At 36.4% G+C, this 20520-nt stretch overlaps 1 protein-coding gene across 1 annotated transcript in view; it reads right to left on the bottom strand.

The window, feature by feature from the left end:
• Positions 1-20520, bottom strand: part of PXDNL (peroxidasin like) — a gene marked incomplete at its 5' end in the record, with an annotated part of 397680 nt that overhangs the window by 45703 nt on the left and 331457 nt on the right. The window contains 1 exon segment of the mRNA XM_004435754.2: positions 77-211. Coding sequence (XP_004435811.2) covers positions 77-211 — 135 coding nt within the window.

Genomic DNA, 20520 nt, shown 5'->3' with positions numbered 1-20520 from the left:
TGTTATTATGCACATATATTTTGGGGCAAAGAAGCAATTTTGCTATCTTTGATAAGTATAACAGATAATCCTTCACTTATCTCCATCTCTTAGCCACTGAAACTGGGTAACAAACAGGCACATAAGTCTCAGTCCCACTCTCGTACCAGGGATCAGGTCTTCAACCATGAGGGTGGGCCAGAAGTCAATGTTGCCTGGAGTGCCATACAAGCTGAAACAGACAGCCAGAGTCTGAAAGTGACATTGACAGCATTGTTTATACAAAGGATTACTAAGCATTATTTTATCTGACACACACAAAAGAAAGGCAGATGTTATTATTGTCCCCATTTCACAGGTAACAGCACTGAGATGACAGAAGAATTCAGGATCACCCAGCTGGCAGGGAGCAGAGCAGTGACCTAACCAAGAGCATTTAACACCAAAATCATGTAATATCCACTATGTTAATCTTTATAATTATCCTGTAAGTATATGGAATATAACTATATATGTGGGTGTGTGTATGTATATGTGTGTCTCTGTATGTATATATCTGACTAATTCTTTCAAAAGCATGTAGAAAATAAACAAATTAATTAACTAAGCATTCAAAAATTTCCAAGTCAGTGTATATGATAGGTATGCTTTATAAACAGAGTGAAAAAATAACTTGTGGAAATAATATAATGTGTTAGATAAATTTCCTCTTGCTAAAAAGACAATGATCATTTGATCTGGGATTTGAAGCAATTTTTAAACCTAAAAAAAAAATCATAATGCAAATAATGATTTAATCCAAACAGCTTTGGACACATCACCCACTTAAAGAAAATATGACAAACACCCTTGAGATTCCTTGTGGGAGCTGCTCTGATTGTATTTTTTTCCCTGCCCCTAAGGATAAACAAGAGAACAACTTAGCGTTTCTCTTACTTTACTTTATCATCTCATTTCATGTGTATGATTCTGTCGACTACATATAGTCGAGCTTTGCGTGTTTTAACCGTAACACAGATGGAAACGTAGTGTTCACACTTCCTTTTTTTCACTCATAGGTTATTTGGAGATTCAATCATGTTGCATACAGCTGTACCTCCTTCATTTTCTCTGCTGTATAGTAGTCAATTATTGGATACTGTCCCAATTTAGGTTTCTATTCTACTGGTGATGAATTTTTGTGATGTTTTCAGCTTTTATACTATGAACATTCTTACACATGTTTCTTCATATGTACAAGGGTCTCTTTCTAAACTAGACATTAGCAAACTTTTACTGTAAAGGACCAGATGGTAAATATTTTCAGCATTGTGGGCCACATGTTGCAGTTACTCAACTCTTCCATTTTGCATGAAAGCAGCCATAGACAACACATAAAAAATGGACACAGCTGTGTTCCAATAAAACTTTATTTACAAAATCAGGCAGTGGGTTGGATTTGGCCAAAAGGCTGTGGTTTGCAGATCTCTGCTCTGGAACACGCCGTTGCTAGAGTTGCAAATGCTGAGTGCAGAGTATGATATCTTTAATTTTAATAGATAACGGCAAACTGCTGTCCAAAATATATGTACAATTCATACTTTTACAATAAGCATATAGAAATTCTCTATGATCTATTTCCTAGAAAAGTGAATCTCTTATCCCCTGGAACACTGTAATTTATTCTTCAAAATTTTTTTTGAGTTTAGTCAACTCTCATTGCTGCTACCCTTCCTCCTCGGTCTCCTCCTCCTGCATTTCTTTTCTTAATTTCTGATGATAGCTGGGCTTTTTACATCTCCAAGTACTTGTTTGAGTGTTTGAGTGCTTGCTTAATTCAGATTCATGTGTCGTATTATAGTTTTGGTCTGTTTCAATTATCTTCCCTGGGAGAGTTTTTCTCTGAAATGTTCTGATTTTCCTTTCTGTCTTCTTGCTACATAGCTTTATTTGAAATTGGTCTTCTCTCTCTTTTTTGGTGATCCCAGGCACTTTGTGAACTGGATTTCTAGTTCAGGAGCATGCGCCTCTGTCGCTACAGTGAAGCACAGCATCTTGGACTGCAGCGGTGGTGGGAGAGGAGGAGGAATGGGCGTGGTTTATTTCTCTTTCATTTCCACAGCTTTCTTAATTTCACTTCATTCTGCTTTCACCTCACTACCAAATCTGAAGGGACACTACCCCTTCTCTACTTATCTCCTTCTTTCCCAGAAACAACACACTACCTTCGGTTACCTTCAGCCCTGTAACTAGTGCTGTAAACTCCTGGGTTCCAGAACTACATTTGGCAATTTAGTACTTAGTTTTGAACTTTTTCTTGCTGGAGAGATTTCTTTTTCCTGCACTTCCTCTAGGCGCTGCTCCCCTTTCTTTTGTCCACAGAGAGTTTTTCATTACCCTGTCCTTCTCTCCACACCACAGCCTTGCAGTGGACGTGCATCTCCACTGGCACGTCTGCTGGAACTCGGTGATTATTTTCAAACTTCTAGTAATTTGAAACTCACGCCATTCTCTGTCTCCTACTAATTCTTCAAGTGTGTGTCCTGTGTTATTTGATGCATCCTCTTTGTTGTCCTCGCTGCTGGTCTCACAGTTTTGCAGGAGGCTACGTTGAGAGATTTAGAATCAAGTGACCATGATTTTCCTAGCGTTAATTGAAAAGATGTTTACTTTTTGAAATTGGTGTTAATCTGATGGGTGTGAAATGGTGATTCACTTTGATTTTGTATTTTCCTGATTAATTATATAGTTGAGCATTTTCTATATATTGGTTGGGAATTAATTTTTTTCTTATGTAAAATGCCTATTTATACATTTTATCCATTTTTCTATTGGGTTATGGTTTTCTTTCTTTAGGAATTCTCTACATATTCTGGATGCTAATACTTGGTTATCTATGTTAAAATGTATTTCTCCAAGTTTGTAGAGTTTTTTTTTTTTTTTTAATCATTCTCATTATGTCAGACTTTGATGAAAATAGTTTCCTAATTTTAAGGTCAGCTTTATAAAATTTTTATAGTTAGCATTTTTTTTGTCTTACTTAAAAAATTCTTTCCTTTCCCAATGTCATAGATAGTCTCCTTTATGTTTTGTAAAGTTTTAAAATTTTGCCTACCAGACTTAAGTCCCTCATCTATTTGGAATTGATTTTCATATATGATGTGAGATAAGAATCCAAACTTATTTTTATCCAAGGATAGCCAGTTGTTATTGTACCAATTATTGAATATGTTCTCATTTCTCATTAATTTGTCTTATAGTTCTTTCAAATATCATGTTTCCATATATGAGCACATTTTTTTGTCGCTCTCTCTTCTATCAGTCTATTTAACTATTCTTGAATCAATATTGCACTTCTTAATTACTAAAAGTTTTATAGTAAGTGTTGCCAGCTGGAACATCAAATCATTCAAAAAGGTTCTTCTCTACCAAGTAAATTTTAAAATCAGTTTGTGGATGCCACAACACAGCACTATTAAGATCTTAACTGGAATTATAATAAATATACCATTTTGAAGAAGTCCTGTCACATTTGTATTATTGAATCTTACTGCTCCTGAATAAGATAGTTGTCTCTGTTTCTGTAGGTATTCTTTAATAACTATCCACACTTTTATAATTTTCTTCCTAACATATTGCACAACTTTTGTTAATCTTTTCTTCTCATTTGATATTGCAATTTACTTTTTCTTATATTCCTCTTAGTTTACTATGTAGAGAATCTGCAAAAACTAATTACGACAGTTTTATTTTATCCTTTTCAGTCTTTTCTCTTTCTCATTTTATTGTCTTGGTTGTGATTTTCAATACAACTTTGATTATAAATGATAGCTGACCTTGTCTTATTCATGCTTTTAAATGGTATGCTTTTAATATTTAGCTAATTGTTTGCAGTAGATTTTTTTAGTTGCTCTGTATTAACTTAGAATGTTCTATTTTTCCTAGAATGCTAAGAGCTTTTCTTAAATTCAAAAGAGATGTTGCATTTTACATGGAATGTTTCTTCTACAAATACTGAAGAGATCATTTTTTTCTTTTTAGTCTTTCCATGACACAAATTGTATCAGTGGTTTAAAAATCTTGGGCCAATTACATTACCAGAATGAATCAATTTTAGTCATTTATATATATATATTGCTCAACTTGGATTTTCAATGCTTTGTTTAAAATTCTTTATCTAAATTTATATGAGATATTGTCTTATAAACTTCTCTTTTTTATACTGTCATTGGTTTTTTTAATGTCAAAATGTTACTGGCCTCAAAAAGTAAATTAGATACTATTTCATGTTCCCTTGTTTTGTATTCTCAGGAATGCATGGGCCTTTGGTACTGTCCAGATTATATTTACAAATTGAATACTAGCATTGATTTGAAGATGTATCAAAAATTTATTTTGAAAAAATTCCTTTCCATTTAAAGTCATAACATATAAAATATTTTGCCAGAACATTTTGTTTCTCTTTATTGCTGTGCACCCTACCCCATATTTCCAACAAAATAAGTAAAAATGTTGGGGGCCAGCCCACTGATGCAGTGGTTAAGTTCACATGCTCCACTTCAGTGACCCGGGGTTCACAGGTTCAGATCCCAGGCGTGGACCTATGCACCACTCATCAAGTCATGCTGTGGCAGGTGTCCCACATACAAAATAGAGGAAGATGGGCATAGATGTTAGCTCAGGGCCAATCTTCCTCAGCAAAAAGGGGAAGATTGGCAACGGATGTTAGCTCATGGCCAATCTTCCTCACCAAAAAAAATATATATGTATATTTTATTACATTAAAAGTGCATTTTAATTATTGTTATGGGTGGATTGTGTCCTCAAGAAAGATATGTTGAAGCCCTAACCCCAATACCTGTGAATGTGGTCTTTTAATTTGGAAGTAGGGTCTTTGCAGATGTTATCAAGTTAAGATAAGATTAATATGGTGGGCTGTAACACAATATGACTGGATTCTTTATAAGAAGAGGGAAATTTGGACACAGACACGCAGTGAGAACACCACATGATGACAAAAGCAGAGATTGTGTGTTGTGGCTGCAAGCCAAGGAATACAAGGATTGCTGGCAAACCATCAGAAACCAAGAGGCAAAGGATCCTCCTCTACAGGTTTCAGAGGGAGTTTGGTTCTGCTGACACCTTGACCTCTTCAGACTTGTAGGCTCCACAACTCTGAGACAATAAATTTCAGTTGTCTTAAGCCACACAGTTTGTGGTACTTTGTTACAGCAGCCCTGGCAAACTAATACAATTATCAGTGCCCATAATTTCACACTAAATTCACTCCTAATTTTAAGAACAATTTCCCTGCCAAAATGTTACCATTGTCCTGTTCTTCCCATCTGCTTATTTTAATGTAATGTAATTTTGAATGTACCTTTGAAGTTAGCCTTAAATTAATTTCTTAGAATTAGTAATAAAGATATGTTGCATTCCAAATGGTTAAAATTAAATTATACACCATATGAGAAATAATGGTTAATGGAAATCAGAAAGTTAAGTAAGGTGAAATTAATGTCCATGAATTGTAAAGAGTCCAGAAAAGAAATGGTAGTTTGAGATTTAAAAAATTAGAACATTAAACTTTCCCCGCTAGTATAACTTTGGTTTTGTTAATTTCAGTCCTTTGATATTTATTAATCTGTTTCTCATCTCTTAAACAGTTCAGCTAAACATTAACCATTCTTATCCCTATTGTTACTTATTGCTTTTACTGTGGCTCACCACATAGCTCCAAGAAATATTGAGAGCCTCTTAATGTTACTTAGTACAAATATCATATTGAGTAATTTATTAATCATCTATGGCTTATGTTTGTAACGATATGGTTTATGTTTGAAACAATAGCAGTAATGAGCTCCAACCTCATTAGAGGGAAGTCCGAGATCAATAAGTTCTCAAAACACTTCTTATCGATTCATCAGCATTTACTCAGGAGAATGTCAGCTTTATTTTATTTTTTTTAACTTTTTAAATTGTAGACGTTGTATCTCTTCTTTCTTGGTTATAATTAATCACCAGTAGGAATATAAAGCCGCTTATGTATTAATACCTTTGATATGTCATTTCATTTGTCAAATTTCCTCCCCAAACCTCCTACTCAACTCAACAATATTTGTTCCATACTTAAAAATAGTAACCTAATGTAAAGGTGGCATGGTTATGACTATAAAGAGTTATGTAATCTGAAATGGCATCTGATGGGCACTGGTCCTGAGAGTGACACGACTGTGCAGACCAGCCCCCTTTCTGTTGAGTGGAGAAGCAAACTCGAGGACTCCAGGTGCCTCTGTCTGTAACACTGCCCCAAATCAGTACAGCATCAGAGAGCACCACCAGGAACAAGTATGAAGGCTGCCTTCATAGTCTCCTGGCTTTGATAATATAACATTTACCTGTGTTTAAATTTAGCTTCTAACCTTTTTTATGGCTACAAACCAAAAACACACATGGAGTAATAAAAGTAAACAAAGTCTAGATGTGTTTAAAAGTGATACTTTTGTCGCTATTTTGATGTACAAAGAATTGAAAGAAAAGATTTGCAGACCCTGAAATGAACTATTTCATGCCACAAAGACCACAGTGTCAATCCATATCTAATTTTGTAAGGACAGTTTGACTTAAAGCCTGCTTTAGAAGGATGGATAATAAGAACTTGCATTCAACTGGATCATTCAGAGAGATATGAGGGTAGAAGGTCCTGTATGAAATCTTTTCAGGGCTGTATATGCTTGCCTGATTCAGAGAGTGAAAGACAGATAATGTTAACAATGTATGATTCTAGTGAAACAAATAAAAGCTCTTCCTACAAACCCTGCTGATGGTGCTTTGTGATAAGTGTCCTTGTGGAAAAGCTCTCTGAGACTCTTCTGAATTTTTAGAACAAATATGATCATTTAGTAGCTTTTAGAGAGAAAATAAGAAACGTCCTTCAAACAGCAAAATGCCTTTGGGTACTTTCACACAAAATAAAATTTCTTCTGCCTCAGGATGACTGCTTCAATGTGAGAGAAGTAAATTGACATGGCTATCAGAGAAATTTAAAATATGAGAACATACTAGCCTACTGGCAGGATTAGTCAGATCAGAAACATTGTATAAACCTTATGGTTAATTTAAAGTCACTAAAACACCAGAAAGAAAAGTTAGTCTCTTAACGTGGAAGAAAAATTCCTCAGAATACTTTTTACTGGAAGTTTATCTCAGATTTCTAAACGTTTCCTGAAAGATTTTAATGACACCGTACTTTTTTCTTTTAAGATTCTTCTACAATTAAAATTTTACGCATTTTGGAGAGCTATAAAGCCCTATCTTTAATAAACATTACCTCTGTAACAGAAATGGCACAGAAAACTAAGCAAATGAGAAAAATGAATCATTACTTTTTTCTTTTTGAACAAATATGTAATATTATCCATTTATTGTTTTTACAGGAGGAGGAACTTTTCTTTCTACCACTACTTTACAGGAGGAAAATAATCTAAGCTATTTTATGTAATATTTTAGAGAACTAAAAATGTAATAGTCATCAAATTTTCAAAAGCAGAGCATAGAGTACGGAACTCTATAATTATGTATAATAATAAAAATAATCATTTAATTTAAACTCTACCTTGTGATCAGTTAGAAGAAAAGGGAAAGAGAAGAGACAAAAATTAGAAAAAAAGAACAAGAAGAAAGAGAAGAATAAAAACATAAAATCACTGAAGGCAGAGAATCAAGATCAAGACAGAGATCCATGCAAGCATTCATGGGCCTGGACAGACTTCCACATGGGGAAAGGGGCAGGTTCATATCCACCAGGATTTCAAGGACATGGAACACTGGCATATTCGAAGAAACATTCAGAGAGAAAATATTTTGTGAAAACAGCATTTGGACATTTACAGCATGGCAACTATTAACAATTAAATCCCTCCTCCCTCTTTCTTTACCCCAATGGTAGACATAAATGAGAAATTTGCTTTTTGGCGTATGTTCCATAGTAAGGATAAAATATAAATACTTCTTGTATTTTTGAAATCTTTGGCCCTGAGAAGTGTTCTCTTTGTTCTTAAAGGATTAACAAGGAAGGACTGGGTGTTAGACACATGCAACTCCCAGAGTCTTTTCCCCATATCATAACCAAAAGATGCAAAAATAATTAAAAAGGGAAATGGAATACATTTTTCACTGTGAGAGACAATGTTATTGAATGTCATGTCTACAAACTACATAAAATAACATACATAAAACATAAAATAGCATACATCCTGTGGTAAGCATCCCACACTAAAGGAAATACAGTAATAAACCATGGTTTTAATTCCCGATTGTGACATAAATGATTAACCTTTTTATTTGGTCCACAATTCTTAACTACTCCTAGAGTTTTCTAGCCACTAGTTTGGGATTAAAAATATGACTAATTGACAGCCCCTACTTTAAAAAGCATAAGCAAGTCAGGAGGCATAAACAGATATTTAAAACATAAACCATAGTATTTAAATATACCATGATATTGCTATAAACAGGGGATCATGAACAAAAGAACTCCATTGGTGAAATTCAAGAAATTTGACAAAAATACTTGAAGATTTTTTCTGTGTCTCTGAAGTCATGCTCCATATGTCATTATAGTAGTAGTAGTAAGATAGATAAATAGATAGAGATGTAGATAAGATTGATAGACTCAGAGAGATAGAAAGATAGTAGATAAGAGAGAATCTTCTCTTCGTACCAGCTAAGCGATAAACAGCTGAGTGATAAATTTATTTTTAATGTCCTATTTAATCTTAACTGTGAACTCCTGATTTATAAATTTCATTTGTCTCCAAAACTGCAAAATACTTTTGGTTTGGTACTGTGTGAATCTCTTCCATTCTACTCCATTACTATTTCAGACGTTCTCCATCCAAATCTATTTCCCAGTGCTCTACCCTTTCACATTCACTGATGCACTAAGCTCCTCCTTCAGAGCAAACAAACTCCACAGTCAGAACTTCCTCAACCGTCCACCACAAACTATGCCCCTGCACACATCTCATGATCTCCACCTCCTCTTACAACTCTCCCTTGAGGACAATGTTCTCAAGTGGTGAAAATTCTTAAATTATGAGAATGAGCAGTCTTCATTTTGTATCTCCTGTTTACTCACTTGTCCCAATATGGCGTATTGCACTGAAATTCAAAAGCAATATTAACTGGTGGTAGTAGAGGCATCTTTGTTTTCCAGATGGGCGTGGCTCTAGATAGGGGTCCTAAGAAGGTCTTATCTCATATGCCAAGTCCAGTCAAATGGTAGTAACCAGTTGTCAAGAGAGCCATGTTGAGAAGAATTCTGAGTTCATATCTAGGTTCAATGGGAAAGAGTCCTGGGAGAGTTTAGCAGTATTTGCCACAGACGTAAGAGGCAGGAATTGGTCACACAATTACTAGTTATTTGCCTATTCTAAACTAGTGTTTTATTATTCACTCCAATACTGGCTATGTGGTTTTATTAAGCAAATAGCTGGAATAGAGTAGACATTTAAAAATAGTTATTATTTAACTTAACTACTGATTGAGGAGTAATTGAATATAACGGTAAAAAGATGTTTCTATTCCCAGAATACTGAGAATTATGTTGTTGGTGTTGTTATTACTACTTTCATCTTGAACGTGTGTTCAATTTTACCAAATGTCAATTTGGCATAGTCTGAGCTAATCATATGGGTTTTATAATTGGATATTGTATTGCAATCATTATATTGATACTGACTCAGTCTTAGATTCCTGAAACTAACCCTCCTAATCATGTTGGATTGTTCCATTACTCTTTATAATTTGACTGACAAGCACCTGAAACATTTTTTTATTCCTTATCAAAAAAAATGGTATTAGGGGCCGGCCCAGAGGCGCAAGCGGTTGAGTGCGTGCACTCCGCTGCAGCGGCCCGGGGTTCGAGGGTTCGGATCCTGGGCACGCACTGACGCACCACTTGTTAAGCCATGCTGTGGCGGGTCCCATGTGGAGTAGAAGAAGATGGCCATGGATGTTGGCCCAGGGTCAATCTTCCTCAAGAAAAAAGAGGAGGATTGGCATCAGATGTTAGCTCAGGGCTAGTCCTCCTCACAAAAAAAAAAAAAATGGTATTAGGATATAATTTTATTGATGGTATCTTAAGGTTATTACCAGAGGTATGCTAGTTTCATCTAATAAATTGCATAGATTTTCATCTCTTTATACATTCCATAATATATTGGGTTCTTTACCATTTGAAAGAGTTTGCTGACTTAGAGCGCACAGACTATTTAAAAGCAATTCTTTGAGTATTTCAAATTTCTATAGCCTCTAATTTGAGCTTTCGTTTTCTTATTATCCTAAGATCAATTAGCAAATTATTCATTTAATAAGATTTTAAAAATTATTTTTATAAAAATACAAATAGCAATTTGTTAGAAATTCTACTCTTTTTATGTTTTTATTATTTCCAGCTTTGGCTATATTAATTAATTACTCTTGTTTTTCAACTTTCCACTTTATTAATTTTTGCTTTTCTATTTATTCTTTCCAACTTCACTTAGACACATAACATAAGTGAGAAATAAACGCCCGCTATGTTTACCCTGTGAGATTTGTGTTTGTTGATTCCCGTAACTAGCCTACTGTGGCTGTACAGGCCTCAGATACATAGGTTTGTTCTATGTCCTAAGTTAGATAGTCAGTTGATGATACATTGATACTGGTTCTGGTCATTAAGTTTGAGGACTCAGGTCTTTCTTCAATTCTGTAACTCTTCTACCACTAACTTTTCAAATTGTGTCTCTCCCGCATCCCTTTTTCTCTCGTTTGGAACATCTATAAATGTTTGACCTTTCCAGTCTTTTCTCCTTGTCTCTTAATCCCTCGTATGATTTATTCTTTTTTTTCTGTCAATACTACATGCTGAGTGATTTCTTTGGATTTCTCTTTCAGTTCACTAATTCTTTATTCTAACTTGATATTTAGCATCTCTATTCAGATACTAATTTCAATTCTGTATATCATGTCTTGAAATTCTATTTATTTTTCAAATATATTTCTTATATTTTCCTTTTCTTTTAACATGGTTTCTATCCATTCTTTTACTTATTTAATTATGTTAAATGTACTTATTTTACAGTATCTTTCATAGTGTTCTAATCTTCCTTGATTTTTCATCCCAATTTCTTCTTTGTTTTGTTTTGTTTTATTGCTTTTCATTTATTCTCATTGCTGACTATCTTGTGGCTATTTATTTACTCAATTGGTTTTTAATGTGTGTGCGTACGCGTGAGAGAGAGAACTTCTAGGGAGTCTGATTTGTCTTTCCTGTGATGGTCTGCACACACTGGCTTGTGGAAGTGTGCCCGCACGGTGCTTCACACACGCTTTTGCCAGGATCTTAGTGGTTTCACATGGTCCAGAGCAGTTTTATGCTAATGTATCAGCTTGTCTTCCCTGCACCATAATGTTTGAGTAAATTCAAATTTCTCCTGTGTAACATAGGCTTAGATAAAAATTTCACAGTTTCCTGTTTTATTCCAACCTCAGTCCCTGATGTTTAGTCAAGAAACTATCTTGCTTCTTTCTCTCTCCTGATGAGTGGTGTCTTTCCAGTTCTCTTCATCCCTTGAGTAGATGAGGCAGCCTTTATGCAGGAGCTCTGCTTCAGCCTCTGCCTACAACAGGCTGGAGGCCACATGTCCCTGCCCTATGTGCGTATTAACCACCCTCTGATTCCAGAACCACTGTTTCTTTAGGATAATTCTGGGCCAAGACAGCGTTAGCTACTGAGTTCTCCTCAGCTTTTAGTTTCCTTGTCCTTTCCGCCATGTAAAAATCATCCTTTATTTTGAGATTGTGTTTAAAACCATTCTTTATATTTTATTTTTTATTCAATAGTTCTAGGTATTTTAACAAAAAAGAAGCTTACTTATCTTTTTTTTTTTTTTTTTTTGGTGAGGAAGATCAGCCCTGAGCTCACATCCACACTAATCCTCCTCTTTTTGCTGAGGAAGACCGCCTCTGAGCTAACATCTATTGCCAATCCTCCTCCTTTTTTTTCCCCAAAGCCTAGTGGATAGCTGTATGTCACAGTTGCACATCCTTCTAATTGCTGTATGTGGGACGCGGCCTCAGCATGGTCGGAGAAGCGGTGCGTCGGTGCAGGCCCGGGATCTGAACCCGGGCTGCCAGTAGCGCAGCATGAGCACTTAACCGCTAAGCCACCGGGTGGGCTCGAGGCTTACTTTTCTGAATTGGTTATTTCCCAAGAAATTCTCTTGAAGTCAAACTGTCACTGAAAGGATGCTATTAGTCAAATTCCTTATGAAACATGTCATAATTTTTTTAAAGTTGCTTTTATGTCATATTTTCTAATAATGGAATGGGTACGAACAACAAAAAATTTTTAATATTATATACAGTAAAATGTTTACATATTTTAATTGCATTTTCCAATATTCAGGTAGTTAAAAATAAAAAATATGAAATAAGCTAATGAATTCATTGACTATAGAAGTCATATTTTTAAAATTCTACTTTAGCTAAAAAAGGTTATAAAGTACCTTTCAGAGTTAATGAGAAAATGGGGATATAGATCAAACTATCCAAAATTTACAAAGAACATCTGGCATTATGCAGAAAGAAATTAATTATTGATTTAATTAAATCTTTATAAACTTTCTAAACTGATTCCAACTACCTTATGTCTGTCTCAGACTCAAGTATTTTCACAGGAGAATATTTTAGAGTGTTCTATGAGTTTCCTAAGTCTTAGCCAATGAATAACACACTTACAGAAATGGAAACCCCAATAGGTCATGCAATTAGCCCAGGTTGGCTAAGTTAATTACTATGAACCTAGAAAAGGACCCACGTTGTATTTCTAGTCCTATGCCTTTTCTAATATTCTCCGCTTTCCTCATATTGATTCCGGATCAAGTAAGCATGAATATTAATTCACAAATTTTTTCCTATAACTTATCAAACACTTAAAAATATTTTCTGTATAATTCTACTAACTTTGCATGAAAAAGTTGTTATTGCTTTCCTCATGCACTAAAACAGAAGACCACATCAACAATTTCCTCAGTTCCAGGCAACACGTGAAGATGTGGATTCAAGGTCTCCTAGGATCTCCATTTGTTTAGTGAGGCAACCAGCTGATCTACCTAATTAAATGGCACAAATCACAGATTTTCAACAGTGACAATAGTGCACTTTCTATTGTGAAATTTGGGGAAATTGTTTGGTAGTCATGTAAATTAATATGAAAGTTCCTCAAAAAATTTAATACAAAAAATAGATTAGAGATATGTGAGATTATTCTGACAGCCATTTTGAGATATATTTTGTGAGTGAAAGAAAATGTTGAGTTGCACATAACCTACTATGACTCTTGCATAATTTAAAGCCAGCCCTCTTTGTTTCCAATCTGGAGTGTACCTTTCATGTGAATGTCATGTTGCCATGCAAGAAAAAGGAAAGACTTGCTACCATGGAGACACATTCTTTCCAGCTTTGCTTAAAGAATGTTTTTCTTTAATTTTCCTGAATCAACACTACTAACAGCTGGAAGCTAAAGCAGATTCATTTAAACACGGTATTGTAATGTGTATATAGAGCTAGCATTCATTGGGAGCTTCTTATGTGCCAGACACTCTTAAGTGTTTGACATGCCTTAAATAATTTTTTTTTTTTTTACTTCTTTTTCTTTTTTTTTTTTTTTTGTGAGGAAGATCAGCCGTGAGCTAACATCCATGCTAATCCTCCTCTTTTTTGCTGAGGAAGACCAGCTCTGAGCTAATATCTATTGCCAATCCTCCTCCTTTTTTTTTTACCCCCCCCAAAGCCCCAGGAGATAGTTGTATGTTATAGTTGCACATCCTTCTAGTTGCTGTGTGTGGGATGTGGCCTCAGCATGGCCAGAGAAGCGGCACATCCCTGCGCGCCCGGGATCTGAACCCCGGCCGCCAGTAGCGGAGCACGCGCACTGAACCGCTAAGCCACGGGGCCGGCCCGCCTTAAATAATTTAATCTTCTCAATAAACTTATGAAAATTAATATTTAATAAAAATTTTTATTTTTATTTTATTTTTTTTGTGAGGAAGATCAGCCCTGTGCTAACATCTGCCAATCCTCCTCTTTTTTCGCTGAGGAAGACTGGCCCTGGGCTAACATCCATGCCCATCTTCCTCCACTTTATATGGGACGCCGCCACAGCATGGCTTGCCAAGCGGTGCGTCAGTGCACAACTGGGATCTGAACCTGCGAACCCCGGGCCGCCGCAGCAGAGCATGCGCACTTAACCGCTTGTGCCACCGGGCCGACCCGGAAGTACTATTATTATTCTCAATTTACAGGTCAGAAATATGAGACTAGGAAAGGTTACAAAAGGCTACACAATGAGGAAGAATCAGAGAGAGCATCCGGAACCCCTGTGGTCTCACGTGAGAGACCTATGTGCTGTACTATAATGTTTCTTACAATCTCCTTCTGTTCTAAAGGCAAAGAAAAACACCACCAACAACAATTAAAAGAAAAGGAAATATGTGTAGCGGTGAGTTTTGCATAGTGGCTATACACCTCTTGCCCCCGAAGATGTGCATGTCCTAATCCCTGGAACCTGTGAATATGTTAACTAACACAGCAAAGGAGACCTGCTAATGTGATTAAGTGAAGGATGCTGAGGTGGGGAGATTGCTGTGGATGATCTGTGTGGGCCAGTGTAATCATGTGGATCATTAAAAGTAGAAAAGGGAGACAGAACAGTGAGACACAGGGAGATTTGACTACAGAAGACTGTCAGACAGATCTGATGTGAGAAACTCAACCACCATTGCTGGCTCTGAAGATGGGGGAAGGAAAGCAGGTAGGCTACCTCTAGAAGCTGGAATGGCAAGGAAATAGATTCTCCCCTGGAGCCTTCAAAAAGGGACACCATGATTTTAGCCCAGTGAGACACACTGCAGACTTCTGATCACTGGAACTATAAGGTAATTAAGTTACGGCGTTTTAAGGCACCGTATCTGTGGTAACTTGTAGCAGTCACAAGAAACTAATGCATCACTATGTGTTACCTTAGTTTAACTATGGATAAAAGCACAGAGTTTGGAATCAGACAGTTTATAGCTTGTGTTCTCCACTTGCCAATTGCTTGCCCTTGAGAAGTTAACACTAGTTCACAAGATAACAACCTAGAAAGTGTAAATGTCTTCATGGCATATATAGAAAAAAACCTACCTTAAACTATTCTATTCATTTTGGAACATGAAGAAATATTAAAAACAAAAAAACAGCATCTCATATATTAAACTGCTGTCTTAAAAAAATCCGTAGAACTTAAAAGATTAACAAGAAAGATATGACTTCCAGTTAGGGACTTTTTTCTTATCTGCATGTCTCATTCTAATATGAGAAAATTATAAGTTTGAAGATGAATAGTATCATTCCAAGTCTTGAGATAAATTAGAATAACTCATCGAAGAATATCTTTCTCCTATTCTGCTTTTATTCTATTAAAGCAGGAATCAGCAACCTTGTTCTTAAAGAGCAGATAGTAAATATTTTTGGTTTTTTAGGCCATATAACCTTTATCGCAACCACTCAACTCTGCCATTTTAGTGGGAAAGTGGCCATAGGTACTACGTAAATGAATGGGTGTGGCTGTGTAACAACAAAGCTATTTGTAAGAACAAGTGGTCAGCCTAGAGGCTGTAGTTTGCCAAATCCTGTGTTCGAGTCTAGCATGAAGGGTATTCACATGAACTCCGAAGTTTTTTAATTCATGGTACTGTCTTTCACTCTCAAATGCCCGGGATATATGGCTCTACTCCTGTGGCCACATCGGCCTGGAGTCCTTGGCCTGCTCAGGAGCTCCCCAAGAGATTGGGCCTCTCCCTCTTAACCACTTGTCTATTCTCTAGGGAGGGACCCCAGGTGTAAATTGGCACAAGACAAACAGGCACAATGGTCATTCTATGTCTGTCTCATGTGTTGCAAAGAGACAACAGAGTCTTTGCATGAGAGATATGTGCTTGGACAAGGAAAACCATCTGTGGTGGATAAGTCTAGTTACTGGGTAACTATCCAGAAGCAGATTTACCATGAGGCAATGAAGACAGCTCTTCAGAGCTCTAACCACCAGGGTCCTTTCCAAGGCCCTGGAAAGAGCCTGCGATGTGTCCATGTCGTCACATGTGCTTATAAACTGTGTGTATGTGTAAAACTTCAGGCCCTGCAATCCTGGACCCTCCCCGACTGTAAACACTATTCCAGATGCTAGCAAATCACAATGAACAAAATAGCCCTCATGATGACTGAAACAGAGCTTAACAAATTCCTTAAAATCACACTTTAGAGATTACTAAATGCGGGAAGGGCGTTTAATTCATCTGTGCTGCTTCCTCCTCCCAAATCCTGGTTTATAAATAACAGTAACAATAAATGTTTGTGGAATTGATATGATGTTGAGAGGATCAATGCACTTAATGCAAACAGAAAAGCTAAGTCATTGTAGAAAGAAAATTTTTTTTTTTTAAAAAAGGATTTATTGAATTAAAGAAACTAGAAAAAAGAGAATTAAGAAAATTATAGGACAAAAGAAACAATCAAAAATTTTTAACAGAAAGGTATGTTTAATTAAAAAACAAAAGGTGAAGTTATGGAAGAGAGGACATTGAAAGACTAAAGGACGTGATCTCATTTGGTTTCTAAGGGGAGAAAACAATGCCATAAAGTAACTAAAGAGCCATGAATGGCAGAAGACTCACAATAAGATGAAATATGTTGGAAAACAGGCAACAAATGGCTATGTTATTGCTTTCTTTCTTTATTTTTTTAGCAGAGAAAAAACAGCTTTGCAAAACTTTAAAAAATCTATTACTGCCTAATGAGACCCATACTTGCTGCAATTGACTTTGAGAGCAGTTAGCGGGCCCAACTCTAAATCACCAGCATAATGCCATTGGGTAATGGAACTGTCACAATACAATTCCACAGCCACCCCACTGCTCCTTTCTTAGTCTTCTAAGGGAAGATTATGTAAGATTATAGCAAATTATGGCTGCATATGCCTCTCTTGCCACAGGGACTGACACTAATGGATCTTAGCTCCACTTGGCTGAGAAATAAATGTGTTCTATAGATTGGCAAAAAACAGGGCCACAGTCAGAGAAAGCGGCTTCAGCAGACCACCCACGGCTCCGACAAAAAAGGGACAGACCTGACCTGATGGGGAATCTGAACGTAGGATTCACTGACATTTCATCTGAGATCAAGATGGCTAACCTGCAGCGTTTCCCTTTCCACCTGTCAAGGCAGATTCTGTGTCCTGCCACCAGGACTGGCAGCACTGCTGCAGGCATTGTGTGTGTTCCCAGAGGGTGTGACACAGGAGCCCAGGGAGACATACTGTCCCCAGAGACCTTCCTCACCAGAGTAAAGCTGCCTGTATCTCTACATGACTCACCCACAACTGAGGCCTATGAGGCCTAGAGACATGCAAACATGAATCTAGAAGAAAACAATAAATAAATGAACCATTTCTACGTTAGCCAAGATATTAGTTCCAATTAGCCCTGCTTTTCCCTTAAGAGCTTATAATAAAGCAATTGTCTATTTTTAACTCACAGAAGGAAAAACAGGGACTTGATCATATTTTTTGCTTCTAAACAGCAACTTTTCCACTTAAATCCTGAGAACCTATTTGTTGCACTTTATTTTTTAATATTTTAATGAATGTTTTTGCCATAGCCATTCTAAGGTTATCTTCACAGATAAGTCATGTATGAACCCATATACATCAGGTCTGATACTAAACCAAAATATTTTATTAAGGATTTAGGCTAATAAATAAAAGATTGATAAAACATTTTTGTCTACTACTGTCTTTAAAGTGTGTACCTACTGGAGACCGTTCATGTTCAGCAAGTCCTTATGAAATAAGAAAAAATAAGCTTGCTGATAAAAATTCAGATTTTAGTTCCTTAACTACAAATGGGTTTCAAATAAGTTCCAATGCTTGTATTCATGTTAAATCACAAACAAATTACACTCCTACTTTTAAAGTTTTTTTGTAGTTATTGTTTAAGTTTCTTGTTCCCTGTTAAGGTATATTAAAAATGCTAATGATTTACTTAGTCCAAATCTCTAATCTAAAGCCACAGGAATTAAAATACCTCAAAAACAAAACAAAATAACTTATGAAATCCATTAATTAATCCTCTGCCTATTTAACAAATATTTATTAATAAATAGGCACTGTTAGACATAAAGGATGGAAAGTTTAAGTAGATATGCTATTTTTCTCCAGAATGCTCACAACTTAACGTTGAACACATAAACACTTACAGTAAGTTACAATAAGAAATATTTTAATATAAATAAGTACAAAGTGCTACGAGATCACTGAAGAAAAATTATTTCTCCAGGGGTAACAGTATTAGGAAATTTTGATTTGAGTCTGGAGGGCTTAATAGGTCATAGCCAAGTAGGTAAAGGAAAGAAATGTTTTCCAGGCAGAAGGAATAACTTATGCAAAGGCATAAAGGCCAAAAAGAACGTGGCATTCGCAGCGAAAGGGGAAAAGTGAATATCAATATTGTATAAGCATAGGATGCCTGAGATTGGGTTGGAAAATGACAAGAAATATGGCTGAAATTTTAGATTAGGACCAGGGTCTGAAGGGATTTGTTCCCAAACACATTATTTTTCTTAACCTAATTGGAAAGAGAAAATTCAATGATATTTTTAACCAGAGAAGTGTTACGCTCTAATTTGTACTTTGCAATAATCTGATGCTGTAGGAAAGAAGGAATGCAGTGCAGGAAGACATATAGGGAGCTGCTGTAAAAGTTCAGGTGGAAGCAGAGAGAAGCCTAAAATATAGACTTAATTAAGGAAGGTAAAAACTTTTGTTTGAACAATTGCACTAGGGCTAAACTTGTAGGGGAAAAAAACATCTAATTTAGAACGAATGTTAGATTCTGTTTCTGGCTATGGTGTTGTAACTGAAAGGAGACTAGTCCTCCATGACAAACAACCACAAAAGAGGGCAAACTAGTTGAGCGGATGGTTTTCAAACACTGGACAACAAGTAGCATTAAACTAAGAAACCTGAGAAAAGGGAGACAAGGGCCCAGCTTTCTGCCTGGGGACACCCTCCCACACCATGCAGGGTGCCAGAATCCAAGCAGAGAGAGGTGCTGCTATGCTGAGCACCCCTCCCCCACGTCCCCACCAAAAGAGGGCAACTGAAGAAGCTGGAACACCGTGGGGATGGGGCAGGCTCTGATTGGGGAGCCGCACAGAGCTTGGGGTGTGCTGACCGGCACCCGACACCTGAGCAGGGGAACTGCCTGAGTCTTACAGAGAGCAAGCGCCACAGGGGGCTGAGTCAGAACAGACAGGCTGCTTTAACTCCTTAATAACACCCCAGACAGACAGCTCAGAGAGCAACACACCAAGTCACAGGATAAGTTCTAGCCTTATAAGGATAAAACCTACTCTAACAGAGCCTACAACCAAGCCCTGCCAAGATCTGCACAGGAGACAGAGCTGAGGGGTTGGACCCTGAGTCAATGGAACTTAGATAACAGCTGGGGCTTTTCCACTGAGACAAAGCATAAAGCAAAGCCTATACAAACCCAAGGTGGAATCACAGGAATTGCTATGCATCCAAAAGTTACAAGAGAGGCAAAGAAACAAAAAAAAATGTGGTTCATACTTAAGATAATAAGTAGTCAATAGTAATCAACTCCCAAAGGATGGCTGTGATGTTGATTTGATCAGAAAAGGACATTAAGGCAGCTATAATGAATGTATTCAAAAAATTAAAGAAGGTATGTTCTTAATGAGTTAACGTGTAAGCAAATCTCAAAAGAGAATTGGGAACCATAAAAAAGTAAGTTCTAGAACTAATATAACTGAAATGAGCATTTCACTTGATATAGGTAACAGAAGATTGAAGATGACAGAAGAAAGAGTCAGTGTACTTGAAAGAAAGATCAATAGAAAATGTCCAACCTAAAGAACAGTTAGGAGCAAAGATTAAGCAAAAATAAACTCTTCTACATTGCTAGTGGGAGCAAATAATATTACAATCACTTTGGGTAACAATTTGGCAGTTTCTTATAAAGTTAAACATAGGGTTGCCAAGTGACCTAGAAATTGTACTGCTCGGTTGTTATTGAAGAGAAATGGAAACATTGGTCCACAAAAAGACCTGCATGTGAGTGTTCATGGCAGCATTATTCAGAATAAACAAAAACTGGAAACAACCAAAACGACCACCTCAGGTGAATGAATAAATAAATATTTGCACATTTACACAAACAATGTTACTCACAATTAACAAAAACAAAATATATCATCTATTGATACATCTGACACATGGATAATTTTCAAAAACATGGTGAGCAAAACAAGCCAAGCTTAAAAGAGTATATGCAGTATGATTCCGTTTATATAAAGTCCTAGAACAGGCAAAACTAATATATAGTGATAGAAATCCCGTTTGTCGTTGCTGGGGAGGGCCTGGGTAGAAAGAGTGACTGCAAAGAGCACGAGGTAAGTTTC

Source organism: Ceratotherium simum, chromosome 31 (assembly GCF_057802395.1).
Source record: "Ceratotherium simum simum isolate JZ-2026a chromosome 31, ASM5780239v1, whole genome shotgun sequence".
Taxonomy (NCBI): Eukaryota; Metazoa; Chordata; class Mammalia; order Perissodactyla; family Rhinocerotidae; genus Ceratotherium; species Ceratotherium simum.
Note: the sequence above shows the minus strand (reverse complement) of the source record. Positions and strands in the feature narration are given on the sequence as shown.